The sequence below is a fragment of the Oryctolagus cuniculus genome, chromosome 14 (assembly GCF_051225735.1).
Source record: "Oryctolagus cuniculus isolate XC-2025 breed Fujian yellow rabbit chromosome 14, ASM5122573v1, whole genome shotgun sequence".
Classification (NCBI taxonomy): Eukaryota; Metazoa; Chordata; class Mammalia; order Lagomorpha; family Leporidae; genus Oryctolagus; species Oryctolagus cuniculus.
In genome coordinates this window covers 1,103,263-1,115,959 of record NC_142880.1, presented here as the reverse complement: position 1 = coordinate 1,115,959, position 12,697 = coordinate 1,103,263, and the positions used below count along the sequence as shown (strand labels likewise).

The window sequence follows — 12,697 nt, the reverse complement described above, 5'->3', positions numbered from 1 at the left end:
CAGGACAGAGAGCAGAACTATCCCAACAGTCTCCTTCCAGACAGCTGACAAAACCGTCTCAGAAACGCTCACCGAACGCAGCCCTTGTCTAAACCACAGAGCCATCACACGTAAAAGGCATTTAGAGCTCACGCGCAGTAAGGAAAACTCACCTCGCTCAGACTTGAGCTGTTTTGCCTTCGCAAGGGAGTTGTGGTAGCTGTCAGCACACTCGGGCAGGATGTCGTGCGGGTGACACGTGCAGGACTTCAAGACGGACAAGATGTCACTCGGCTGCACCCCCTCCAAACACTGGTTGACGTCGACCACCAGCGTGATCCCTGGCCAACAAAACACATGTCTGTTAAGGGCTGCTTCCCACCTCCTCCAAGGGCACGCAAACACGCAGCTCAGCCTTTCGGGAGCCCTCGAGAGTCGGCCCTTCTGCTCTTTGGGAGTCCGTCCTGCGAGGGCCTGAGCCGGCGTCCACCTCTCCCCTCGGGTGCAGCCTGCGAGAACAAGGCTCCACGGGAACACAGGTGACAGGAACCCGCAGGATTTCACCTGCGAAGCTCATGGGTACTGAGAACACGCTCTATGAAGACACTGACTCATCTCCCAACAAACAAAACGCTACTATGTTACGGAAATCCTATGCTGTCTCGTGTGGCGCTTCTGACCTTGTCAGGGCCGTCATTGGCAACCTAAACAAGCGTTCTACAACGTTCCAGAAAGGCACGGCTGGCCGATATGTGCAGGAGTCCAGAAACCAGTTCTGGAGCCAGTGCTGACCTCAGGCATCTCCTCCATCTCGGATCTCTGTCTCTCCACGTGAAAGAAACGTAATAATCTCTTGGTAGAGAAAGCTAACTCTGACTCTTCATCGTAACTTTAGTTCCAACTACGAATGCTCTGGCCCAGCAACAGAACCACTGTTTTCCCAGCCTGCAAATGCACCGAATTAGAAAAGTAGAACAGTAGCAATGACAAAACACACACACCACACCACACACACACATATCTACCACACACCATGCAGCACACAATGCTCCCACACCATACACACACCAAACACATACCACTATATGCCACACACACATACACCACACATAACACACACCACCTACATATCATATACCACATACATGGCACACACATATGCCATATACTACATATACACCACACACTATACACACATATGCACCTCAACGCCCAACACACACATGTACCACACATATACCCCTACACCACACACATAACCAGCCCACACAAACACACCACATACACGCCACATACTACCAACACACCACACATACTATACACACATGTACCACAATATGCCCAACACACACCACATATACCACATACATACCCCCACATAACACACACCACATATCACACACCACATACATGCTATCCACACCCCCCACACATGCACCACATACATACCACACATATAAACCACGTACAACACATGCACCCCTCCTCTTCCCCAGGAGAGCCCTGAGGGGTGGAGGGAGACGCAGCGTGGACCTGTGAGGAGTTGTGTTCTGTACCAGCTCTCACCCTGATGGAGCCACTTCCTGTGAAAACATAACACACGCCCAGGAGAAGGCTGCACAAACGCGCGCTAGCTTGCTGCTCGGTTTCCGGTGGTGCCTGGAACATGGCAGGTGCTCAATGTTTGCTGAGAGCTGTTAGGAGGCCCTGCACCCCTGCCATTGCCCCGCGCTGAAGCACAGTGAGCAGGCTTCAGGGCCGACAGCAGTGTGGCTCCCGCCCCCTGCCCCGTCCTCCGCACTGCTATGGCTTCCTCCCGGCATCCGCGTGCCTGCCTGAGACCCCGGCACTGGCCCCCGGTGGCTTCAATGTGCTCTGAGTGGGACGAGCAACAGCCACAGATGCCAGAGTCGTACTCAGGAGGATGGAATCCAGGCGGGCGTCTGCCACGGCGCCAGTGGGCACAGCAGAGCAGTCCCCGCGCGGGCTCTGGGACACGTGCCGACCACGCCTGCCTCCCCCTGTGAGTCGTGGGCTGGTCCAGACAGCCCAGGTGTCGGGTGCCTGTGCCGAGGAACAAATGAGGAATGACCCCTAAGAGACTGAAGCTGGCTTTACCTGGTAAGCCCAGGCCAGCCACACGCCAAGACATTCCCAGGGGGCCACAGGACACCCCAGCAGGGAGAAACTGGAGGGGGTGAGGAGTGACTGGGCCAATGTGACACGATTCCTTAGGGCACACTAATGAAGAAATGGTTTGACTCTAAGAAGTCAAAAGGAGAGGCAGGGGCCGACGGTGAGGTGCAGGGCGTTAGTCTGCCACTCGGGACACCTGCATCTCGTGTCACAGCCCTGACTCAGGTCCTGGTGCCTCTGGAGGCCGCAGAGCGGGGCTGGGGTCTGTGGGCCCCTCTGATGCAGGAGGAATGTCCTTCATAAGCAGGCTGCTGGCTGTGGCTGGAAAGCCGTCTCCAGACCAGCCGGCATCTGCCCAACTATAGCTTCCCGTGCTACACGTGTGACCCTGCGGTTTTAAATCACATCTTTAAGTAAAGTTACAATCTTGCACTCAGAGCTAGCAAAGGAGGGGGCTGAGCCCCCCAAGAAGACCCCCGCTATCTCCATGAGCCCCAAGCCAATCAACATACGGTATGTGAAACCCCCGTCCAATGGGCACCCCCACAGGATGGCCCAATGAGCAGACAGTGATGCCTTAAGACCCTGGGCACTTCCTCCAAGCCAGTGTCCCGTTCGGGCCCTCCACCTGGTCTCCCCTCGGACCAGACGCTTTCTCTCTCCTGCCAATCAAAAGTTTCCGCTTCTTTGCAAATGGTTTCCTGGCTTTTTATTTCTGTACTGAGCTGAGGGAAAGAACCCAGGAAGCCTGCCCCGGCAACGGCCGTCCCCTCCATGACTGGTAACACCTCTGCCTCCGGTCCAGCTCTCTGCTAATGCTCCTGGGTTCCTGTCCCCCAAGTGGGAGACCCGGATGGAGATCCTGGCTTCAGCCCAGCTTAGCTGCAGCTACTGTGGCCTCCTGGAGAGTAAGCCAGCAGATAGAAGATCTCTCTCTCTCACTCTTTCAAACAAATAAGTAAATGCTTAGACATGCAGAGGCAAGCCCAAGGTGGGAATGAGCATGGGACACAGAGCCCTTTAAGCCCCACCCGTGGTGAAAGGGGCCGGCCAACGTGTTTCTTTACGCAGTCAGCTGGGCGTGGGCCGGGTGATCCCAACACGGGGCCAAATCCTCTAAGTCTTCATGCAAAGGATGGAGACTGCTACACACAGGAGACCGCACTCCCCCGAAAGCCCAGGAAATCCCCTTTCCATTGAGCACCGGGCTGGTTTTGCGCAAAATCTTTCTGCTGCTAGAGACGAGGGCAGACGTGCGGCCATGCTCCAGGGGCAGGGCAGAGGAAGACAGGGTCTCCCTGAGCACGGGCACACACACTCGGGGCATTTCCTGCTTTAAGTCGACAGAACTACGAGTCCCAATGTGAGAAGCAAACCAAAGCTGGCGGGCCAAAGCAAGAGCGACAGCGAGAGGAACGGAGCAACTCCAGGGCGGGCTTCATCGCTCAGCAAACTCCACATGCGCTCCAGGACCCCCGCGTCTGCTTCTCTGCGTCTCAGCAGGGGCTCTAAGACCACAGCTGTCCGGGCTCCACACTCACATCAACCTGCCCGGGCTCTACACTCACACCTCCCTTACACGCATCTCCCCAGACCTCAGCTGCCCCAGGTTCTACACTCACACCTCCCTGCCCTGGGTCTACACTCACATCTCCCTGCCCTGGGTCTACACTCACATCTCCCTGCCTCCCGGGTTCTACACTCACACCTCCCTGCCCTGGGTCTACACTCACATCTCCCTGCCCTGGGTCTACACTCACATCTCCCTGCCCCGGGTCTACACTCACATCTCCCTGCCCTGGGTCTACACTCACACCTCCCTGCCCTGGGTCTACACTCACATCTCCCTGCCCCGGGTCTACACTCACATCTCCCTGCCCTGGGTCTACACTCACACCTCCCTGCCCTGGGTCTACACTCACATCTCCCTGCCCTGGGTCTACACTCACACCTCCCTGCCCTGGGTCTACACTCACACCTCCCTGCCCGGGTTCTACACTCACATCTCCCTGCCCAGGGTCTACACTCACACCTCCCTGCCCTGGGTCTACACTCACTTCTCCCTGCCCGGGCTCTACACTCACATCTCCCTGCCCTGGGTCTACACTCACATCTCCCTGCCCTGGGTCTACACTCACATCTCCCTGCCTGGGTTCTACACTCACACCTCCCTGCCCTGGTTCTACACTCACATCTCCCTTCCCTGGGTCTACACTCACATCTCCCTTGCACACATCTCAGCTGTTTTTTCTTAAGGATGACAGTGCACGAAGGGAGGACGTCAAGGTCCCCAGGGGTCCGAGGGCAGGTCAGAGAAACGCACGTAGTTTTCCAAGTGAAGGAAGTGCAACCCAGATGCTCCTCCCAGAAGCTCCCACGGTCTCAGGGCACGTCTCTGAGTGAGGCAGGGAGGTCCTGGGGGCGGCCTCTTCCCGCACAGCATGGAGCAGGGTCCAGACCCTCCGGCAGTGGGCCGGCTGACGAGCAGCACTGCCCGGGGCCGTGTTGCCCTGGTGTAGGGACGCGTGTACTTGGTTGCTTTGGAAGCTACTCCACGCTGCCACGTGAATGTCCACACCATCCCTCCCTGAACACAGAGGCTGAAAATGGGCTAAGCCTCTGCCTGCAGTGCCCACATCCCATGTGGGCACCAGTTCCAGTCCCAGCTGCTCCTCTTCCCATCCAGCTCCCTGCTGATGGCCTGGGAAAGCAGTAGAAGATGGCCCAAGTCCCTGGGCCCCTGCACCCACGTGGGAGACCTGGAAGAAACTGCTGGCTCCTGGCTTTGGATCGACTCAGCTCCAGCTACTGCAGCCATTTGGGGAGTGGACCAGTGGACTGAAGGCATCTCTCTCTGTCTCTCTCTCTGCCTCTGCCTCTCTGTAACTCTGCCTCTCTAATAAATAAATCTAAGAAAAAATGCAGTAGGAAATGCTGCCTTGTGAACCAGCCTAGGGACTCTGCTGGGGGCCACATGTCTATCCCGCTGCACCTTTGGGCCTGGGCAGGCCAGCACAGGCATGGGGGGCACCCACCAGGCCCACTGTGAGAGGGACCTGAGCCCAACACCCTGCACCACAACCCCCACTGGCTCCTGCTCTGACCAGTGGACCACAGGGTCCACTCCATAGGCCTTGGGTCTAAAAACTGTGGGCTGACTGACTGGCAACAACACTGTTGTGTGATGCAACCCATCTCGCTGTCCACGTGTTGTTGTGTGATGCAACCCATCTCGCCGTCCACGTGTGCAGGGCTCTCCCACGTTATGTGGCAAGCAAGGATCCTCCCTCCCAGCTGCACCACTGCCTCCAGCCCGCTCCACCCACGGTGCCCTGATGGGCGCCAAGCCTGCTTCCTGGGGTGACAAACACGGGAGCGTGCCAGCCCCTCATCTGGCGAGCCAGTTCCTTAGGAGCCAAATCTACTCTTATAAGGCCAGATGGTGCGTCTGTCTGTCTGCCCAGCCATCCATCAGTCCACCCAGCCACATGTCCACCCACCCAGCTATCCATCAGTCCACCCACCCACCTGTCCACCCAGCCAGCCACCCACCCATCTATCCACCAGGCCACCCAATCTACTGGCTGTGTTTCTCTGGAAAACCCCGACCAACAGCAGCAGAGGGTGTGGACGGAGGAGGAGAAGCACTTGCTAAACAGAAACAGGCCAGTATTCTCGAGAACAAAAGGACTGGATTCAATTACGAACAGAGAGGGCCTGGATCCACCTGTGACCTCTGGGCTCTGCAGGGCGACATCACCATTCCGACTAGACAGCGTCTAGTCACCGAAATCAGGGCAGCCGCCAGCTCCGTCTGTGCACAGACATGCCCGAGAGGACCCCTGGTCAGAGAGCTGGAGTCACTCTGGAGAGGGGTGACGCGGCCGAGAGGACCCCTGGTCAGAGAGCTGGAGTCCCTCTGGAGAGGAGGGGGTGACGCGGCCTAGAGGACCCCTGGTCAGAGAGCTGGAGTCACTCTGGAGAGGAGGGGTGACGCGGCCGAGAGGACCCCTGGTCAGAGAGCTGGAGTCCCTCTGGAGAGGAGGGGGTGACGCGGCCGAGAGGACCCCTGGTCAGAGAGCTGGAGTCCCTCTGGAGAGGAGGGGTGACGCGGCCGAGAGGACCCCTGGTCAGAGAGCTGGAGTCCCTCTGGAGAGGAGGGGTGACGCGCCCGAGAGGACCCCTGGGTCAGAGAGCTGGAGTCCCTCTGGAGAGGAGGGGTGACGCGCCCGAGAGGACCCCTGGGTCAGAGAGCTGGAGTCACTCTGGAGAGGAGGGGTGACGCGCCCGTCCGCAAGTGTGCACGGTGAGCGGGGCGGGCGGTGGCCCGGGGCTTACACTGCTTGGCTTTGTCCTGGTCCGAGTTGGCCTCGTCGATGGCTTGCTGTATCTCATCCAGCCACAGCACCTTGGAGACGCTCTCGGCATCCTGGGAACAAGGGCAGAGAACACACGGCACACCGGTGAGTGGTGGCGACACAGCAATGGCAGCTGCCGCTCTAGCTGTTGGCTCCCTCTTATCCCCGCACAGCTGAGCATGGCTGCCGCCTGCAGGAACCAAGCCCGGAACGACCACCTCACTCTCCAGGCCACCACAGACAGTCAGCCGCGCAGCAGCCCGGGCCTGTGACCGGGGCCCTGCCCATACCCTGGGAGAGGCTGACGGCCTCACGCCGCACATAGCGCATCGCAGTGCACGCTGCTCGGCTTTCTCTCCCAGAGGTTCTGCGTGGCAGGAAGAAGGAAACACACACCCCCTTCAAGGGCCTGCAGGCCTCCAACGCTGTGCACAGGCCGACGCTAAAGCTGCAGCTCACATGACTGCAGACTCCAAGTGCTAGAGAGCTACACCCCAGCCCCAGAACACGACTGCACCCCAGCCCCGGAACACGGCTGCACCCCAGCCCCGGAACACGGCTGCACCCCAGCCCCGGAACACGGCTGCATCCCAGCCCCGGAACACAGCTGCACCCCAGCCCCAGAACACGGCTGCACCCCAGCCCCGGAACACAGCTGCACCCCAGCCCCGGAACACGGCTGCACCCCAGCCCCGGAACATGGCTGAACCCCACCCCAGAACACGGCTGCACCCCAGCCCCACAACCCAGCTGTACCCCACACACTCAGCTCCTGACCCCACCCCAGCCCCAGAACACAGCTGCACCCCACACACTCAGCTCCTGACCCCACCCAGCCCCCAGAACGTGACTGCACTCTCAGCTCCCGAACACTGCCCCCCTCAGAACCAGACACTAGCTCTGGGGCTGTAGGGCTTTGTTATCACTCAGCCTCTCGTCCAAACACCACTGCCATCTCCAGCCACTCAGTCACATATTCCATCCCCATTCTGTATCCGTGTTTCCCAGGGTGTCTGCCAATGTTCATCAGGGTGCCAAGGGATGTTTTATTTATTTAGTGAAACATTTATTTATCTAAAAGTCAGAGTTACAGAAAGAGAGAGAGCGAGATCTTCCATATGTTTTTTCACCTCCCAAGTGGCTGTGATGGCCCTGGCTGGGCCACACCAAAGCCAGGAGCCGGGAGCTTCTTCCTGGTCTCCCACGTGGGTGCAGGGGCCCAAGCACTTAGGGCAGCTCTCACCTTTTCCCAGACACACTCTCAGGGAGATGGATCAGAAGTGGAGTAGCTGGGAGTAGAACCAGTGCCCCCAGGAGACCATGGCTGCACCTGTTACGCCCAGCACCGGCTCCATTAAGGAAAATTTTAAGTTTAATGGACATGCATCTAACACGGAGCAAAAACAAAGAAAAGCACAGGATGCTCTTCAAGACTCCGAGTGTGGCGGAGGAGACAGGCGTGTCCTCTAACAATCGCCCTACGATGAGGCTGGGTTTTGTGGTGGGTACCTCACCTGGGCCACAGGGGAGACTCCCAATTGGCCCGAGGGTCACACAGGGAGGTGGCCGCCACAGGGGAGGGGCTGCAGGCACAGGCTGTGACATGGCAAGGGAAGTGGAAGCTCCACCCTGTGGGGAGCAACTGGGAGCAACTCGGACTAGACTAAGTTACTGGAATTAGGACTTATTCTATGCATCTGCTTTCCCACAATATGGCACTGAGAAGGGAAACAGCTTCTACACAGCTGCCTCCAGTTCAACCAACAAGCTGCAGGACCTGCTCCTGATTGGAGGAGAGCAGCGTACTCGGCGTGTGGGTAGCAGAGTTGGGATTGGTGGAAGAGGTCTATAAAGGAGGAGAGAGACAACATGCACCAGGAACATCTATCTGAAGGAACACCTGTGCAGCCCCCGAGAGAGCCGGCCGGCGGTGTGCCGCTCCCCCGCGGAAGTGGGGAAAGTGGCAGGGGGAACCGCCCTTCCACGGAGGTGGAAGGGACGGTAGCCAACCTGGGAAGGACCAGCAGCAAACCCGGGGAGGGCTGAGCAGACAAAAGAACAATGCAGGGTCCTGTGTCGTTCCTCCACGAAGAGGGGGAGCGACACCACCCCCTTCTGCATGAGCAGAAACTAAGCGTTCCGGCGCAGTCTGCGCTGCGTTCCAAGAATGGGAACAGCCGCCCCTGTGGGAGTGAGCGCTGTGCTCCAGACCCTGAGCTGAGACTGACGGACGGAGGGGACCAACTCCCACGTCACAGTCACGGGGAACCCACTCCATCCCTCGGGGCTGAAGCAGGACAGGCCCAGAGGGGCAGGCTTGCCCCCACCTCCTGGGGGAGGTGGACGTGGGGCCAGGGCAGGGAGCAGCATTCGCCAGCCCCCGGGCAGGCTCACCCCGCCTCCCTGGCTGGCTGCAGTGCTAACGGAGGCAGCGGGGGACGTGGTGCTTCCTTCACAACCATCTGGAGCTGCATCTGGGGGCCCCAGCTGTCAGCAAGGTTCTTGGTCCTCCCAGGAATGCACGGGGGAGGCTCCGACAGGAAGTGAGACGGAAGACAAAGAGCGGGGAGGCAGAAGGGACCGGGACCAGGACCGGGACCGGAAGCATCCTTTCTCTCCTCCCAAGCCCAGAGGGCGCAGAGGACGCGCCGCAGGCCTGGAGTCCGCCTCAGAGGTGACAGCACATCCGAGAAGCCAGCTAAAGAGAGGCTTCGCAAACCAAACGCCTGTGCGTGGGTGACTGCACTCACAGCACCCAGAATAACGGCTGCGAGATTTAAACACAAAACTCACAGATACCGCTCCTCACACGGGCTCAACCCAGACTGGGAAGGACTCCCCACCCGGGGCCGGCCACGCCTCCACCCCAGCCACACGGCACACGGCCGGGAGGAGCAGAGTGACCGATGGCAGCAGCCACCAGAACCAGGCCGGGTGCAGCTCGTGCCAGCACCTCCCGAACCGCGGTGAGTCCTATAAAAGGTTTCATTAAACAACGACTCTGTCCTTCAATGTTCTGCAACACAACGGTGTCCCAAGCAGTTTGTGTTACCATTTGTTATGTGGGTGGAGCCCTGAACACTGGCATTTTGCTTTCCAGAAAATGCAGGGTTGGGTCTGGCTGAAGCCAGAGCCTGCAACTCAATCGCTGTCGCCACGTGGGTGGCAGGGACCCACGTCCATCACGGCTGCCTCCCAGGGCGTGCAGTAGCAGGGAGCTGGAGTCGGGAGCCAGGAGCCGCACCCAGGTGTCCTGCAGGGGCAGCAGGTGCACAAGTACTTCAGCCATCACTGCTGCCCCCCAGAGATCTGGACTGGGAACGGAGGAGCCGGGACCTGGACTCTGCTCTGACGCGGAACAAGCGGCGTCTTGGACACTGTGCCAGGTTCCCGCCAGGGATTTACACTGGTTGTGCAAAGTTTGGAACACCGAGTACGGACCACATGTACTCTCTGAAAATTTAAAAACCCAAGCAGTACAGACATGTAGAAAGAACAAGAGGTCAAAGCCAAGTTCGCCTCCTGGAAACGCTCTACACACACGCCAGCTGCCCCACACGGATGTGCACTCACTGCTGTGCAGCTGCAATGTTTTTGTGCCGGATTTGTTTTGTTGTTTGTTTTTTTGCTTAACAACAGCCGGGCCATTTTTGATCTTTTGTCACTGCCAACAGAGCTGCAATAAACATCTCCCCCACCCCTTAAAGTGCGATAATAAACATCCCTGGTCTGACAGGCGTGGGCTGCAGCCCACAGAGCAGCACCCCCCTTACACTGAACTTCCACCCGTGTCCACGTCCCAGCCGGCCAGCCAACAGCTGGGCTCGCCAGAGCCTCTCCCAGCAAGGGGTGTCTCCTGTCTCAGATGAGGCATTCCTGGGTTCCAAAGACCACACAGAGGAGATCCTGCACCCGTGGATGTGGCAGCCACAGCGGCTGCGTCCCGGAGGTCTCGCTCCCACCGGCCACACCCTCGGCCAACAGGCTGGTGCCCTCCCAGGAGTGGCCGGGCTCCGAGGGATCCACCCATCATCAGTACAGCTGCTCCCCTCCAGGACTCCGGCCAGGCCAGCCGCCTCTCAGGCCCAGCCCACAGCTGGGGCCACGACTCCCATCCGTGTCACACCAGCTCCCCTCACGAGTCTAGACCACGGCCGTCTCAGCCCTCTCGGAGTCACCGCGGGCGCCTTATTTCTGCGGTACCTACACACTTCCCCCCGATGAGGACAGCCACGCCCCTGCCTCAGCAGGTCTGCAGGGACCTCGAGTGAGGACAGAGGTCACCCGAGGGCGCCATGTGGCCCTCTCACACCCTTCCTTCTTCCCTCCAAGGGGCTGCACGCTGCATGGTGTACACGGGATCCACCAGCACACACGCACACGCGCCACTGCGTGTGGGCACATGGCATCCGCCGCTGTGCACAGGCGTCCACTCAGACTAGACTGTGAGTGCTGCCCAGCCACAGCATCTGGTCAAAGAGCAGAAGCCACGGGCAGCCCGGGGCCGGCTTCCCCCTAACGGGTGGTGCAGGAAGGCAGCAGCCAGGGACTCCGTTCTTTATCACGGGCGATGGCTGTGACGAGAAGCCCAGGAGAGTTCAGAGGAGTGGGAGAGACCCCGCCCCTACCACCCCCAAGCCTGCAAGCACTCAGGCAACCAACGTGGTACGGCTTAGCCTAGGGAAACACGGCCAAGCTCACCCTGAGCTTCTGCGACTTGGCCTGGTACAGGACATCCTGGTAGTGCTGGGCGTGGTCGGGGTCCACGTTTCTGATCTTCGCAGTCGGCAGCAGCAGGGCGTCCAGGGTCTTCAGAGGGTTCCCTGTGTCGATGGCCTCATTGATGTGCCCGACGGCCACGACCACTGCAGGAGGAGGGAGACGGGGTTATCACTGATGCCCCTGGTCTACACCCCTGCAGGAGGAGGGAGACGGGGTTATCACTGATGCACCTGGTCTACACCCCTGCAGGAGGAGGGAGACGGGGTTATCACTGATGCCCCTGGTCTACACCCCTGCAGGAGGAGGGAGACGGGGTTATCACTGATGCCCCTGGTCTACACCCCTGCAGGAGGAGGGAGACGGGGTTATCACTGATGCCCCTGGTCTACACCCCTGCAGGAGGAGGGAGACGGGGTTATCACTGATGCCCCTGGTCTACACCCCTGCAGGAGGAGGGAGACGGGGTTATCACTGATGCACCTGGTCTACACCCCTGCAGGAGGCAGGTGGGTCATCACCTCACCCACGCCCTCACTGATGCCCCCTAGTCTACACCCCTGCAGGAGGCAGGTGGGGACGTCACCTCACCCACGCCCTCACTGATGCCCCCCAGTCTACACCCCTGCAGGGGGAAGGTGGGGACGTCACCTCACCCACGCCCTCACTGATGCTCCCCAGTCTACACCCCTGCAGGAGGAAGGTGGGGACGTCACCTCACCCACGCCTCACTGATGTCCCCTAGTCTACACCCCTGCAGGGGGAAGGTGGGTCATCACCTCACCCATGCCCTCACTGATGCCCCCCAGTCTACACCCCTGCAGGAGGAAGGTGGGTCATCACCTCACCCACGCCCTCACTGATGCTCCCTAGTCTACACCCCTGCAGGGGGAAGATGGGTCATCACCTCACCCACGCCTCACTGATGCCCCCCTAGTCTACACCCCTGCAGGGGGAAGGTGGGTCATCACCTCACCCACGCCTCACTGATGCCCCCCAGTCTACACCCCTGCAGGGGGAAGGTGGGGACGTCACCTCACCCACGCCCTCACTGATGCCCCCAGTCTACACCCCTGCAGGGGGAAGATGGGTCATCACCTCACCCACTCCCTCACTGATGCCCCCCTAGTCTACACCCCTGCAGGGGGAAGGTGGGTCATCACCTCACCCACGCCCTCACTGATGCCCCCCTAGTCTACACCCCTGCAGGGGGAAGGTGGGTCATCACCTCACCCACGCCTCACTGATGCCCCCCAGTCTACACCCCTGCAGGAGGAGGAAGGTGGGTCATCACCTCACCCACGCCCTGATGTCCTCTAGTCTACACCCCTGCAGGAGGAGGAAGGTGGGACGTCACCTTACCCACGCCTCACTGATGTCCCCTAGTCTACACCCCTGCAGGAGGAAGGTGGGGACGTCACCTCACCCACGCCCTCACTGATGCCCCCTAGTCTACACCCCTGCAGGGGGAAGGTGGGTCATCACCTCACCCACGCCCTCACTGA

General features: G+C 59.7%; 1 protein-coding gene across 1 annotated transcript in view; it reads right to left on the bottom strand.

Moving 5' to 3' along the window:
- IQGAP2 (IQ motif containing GTPase activating protein 2) overlaps nt 1–12,697 on the bottom strand; it is a 187,791-nt gene that overhangs the window by 68,896 nt on the left and 106,198 nt on the right. The window contains 3 exon segments of the mRNA NM_001082161.1: nt 153–320; nt 6,454–6,544; nt 11,175–11,338. Of these exon segments, the coding sequence (NP_001075630.1) occupies nt 153–320; nt 6,454–6,544; nt 11,175–11,338 (423 nt within the window).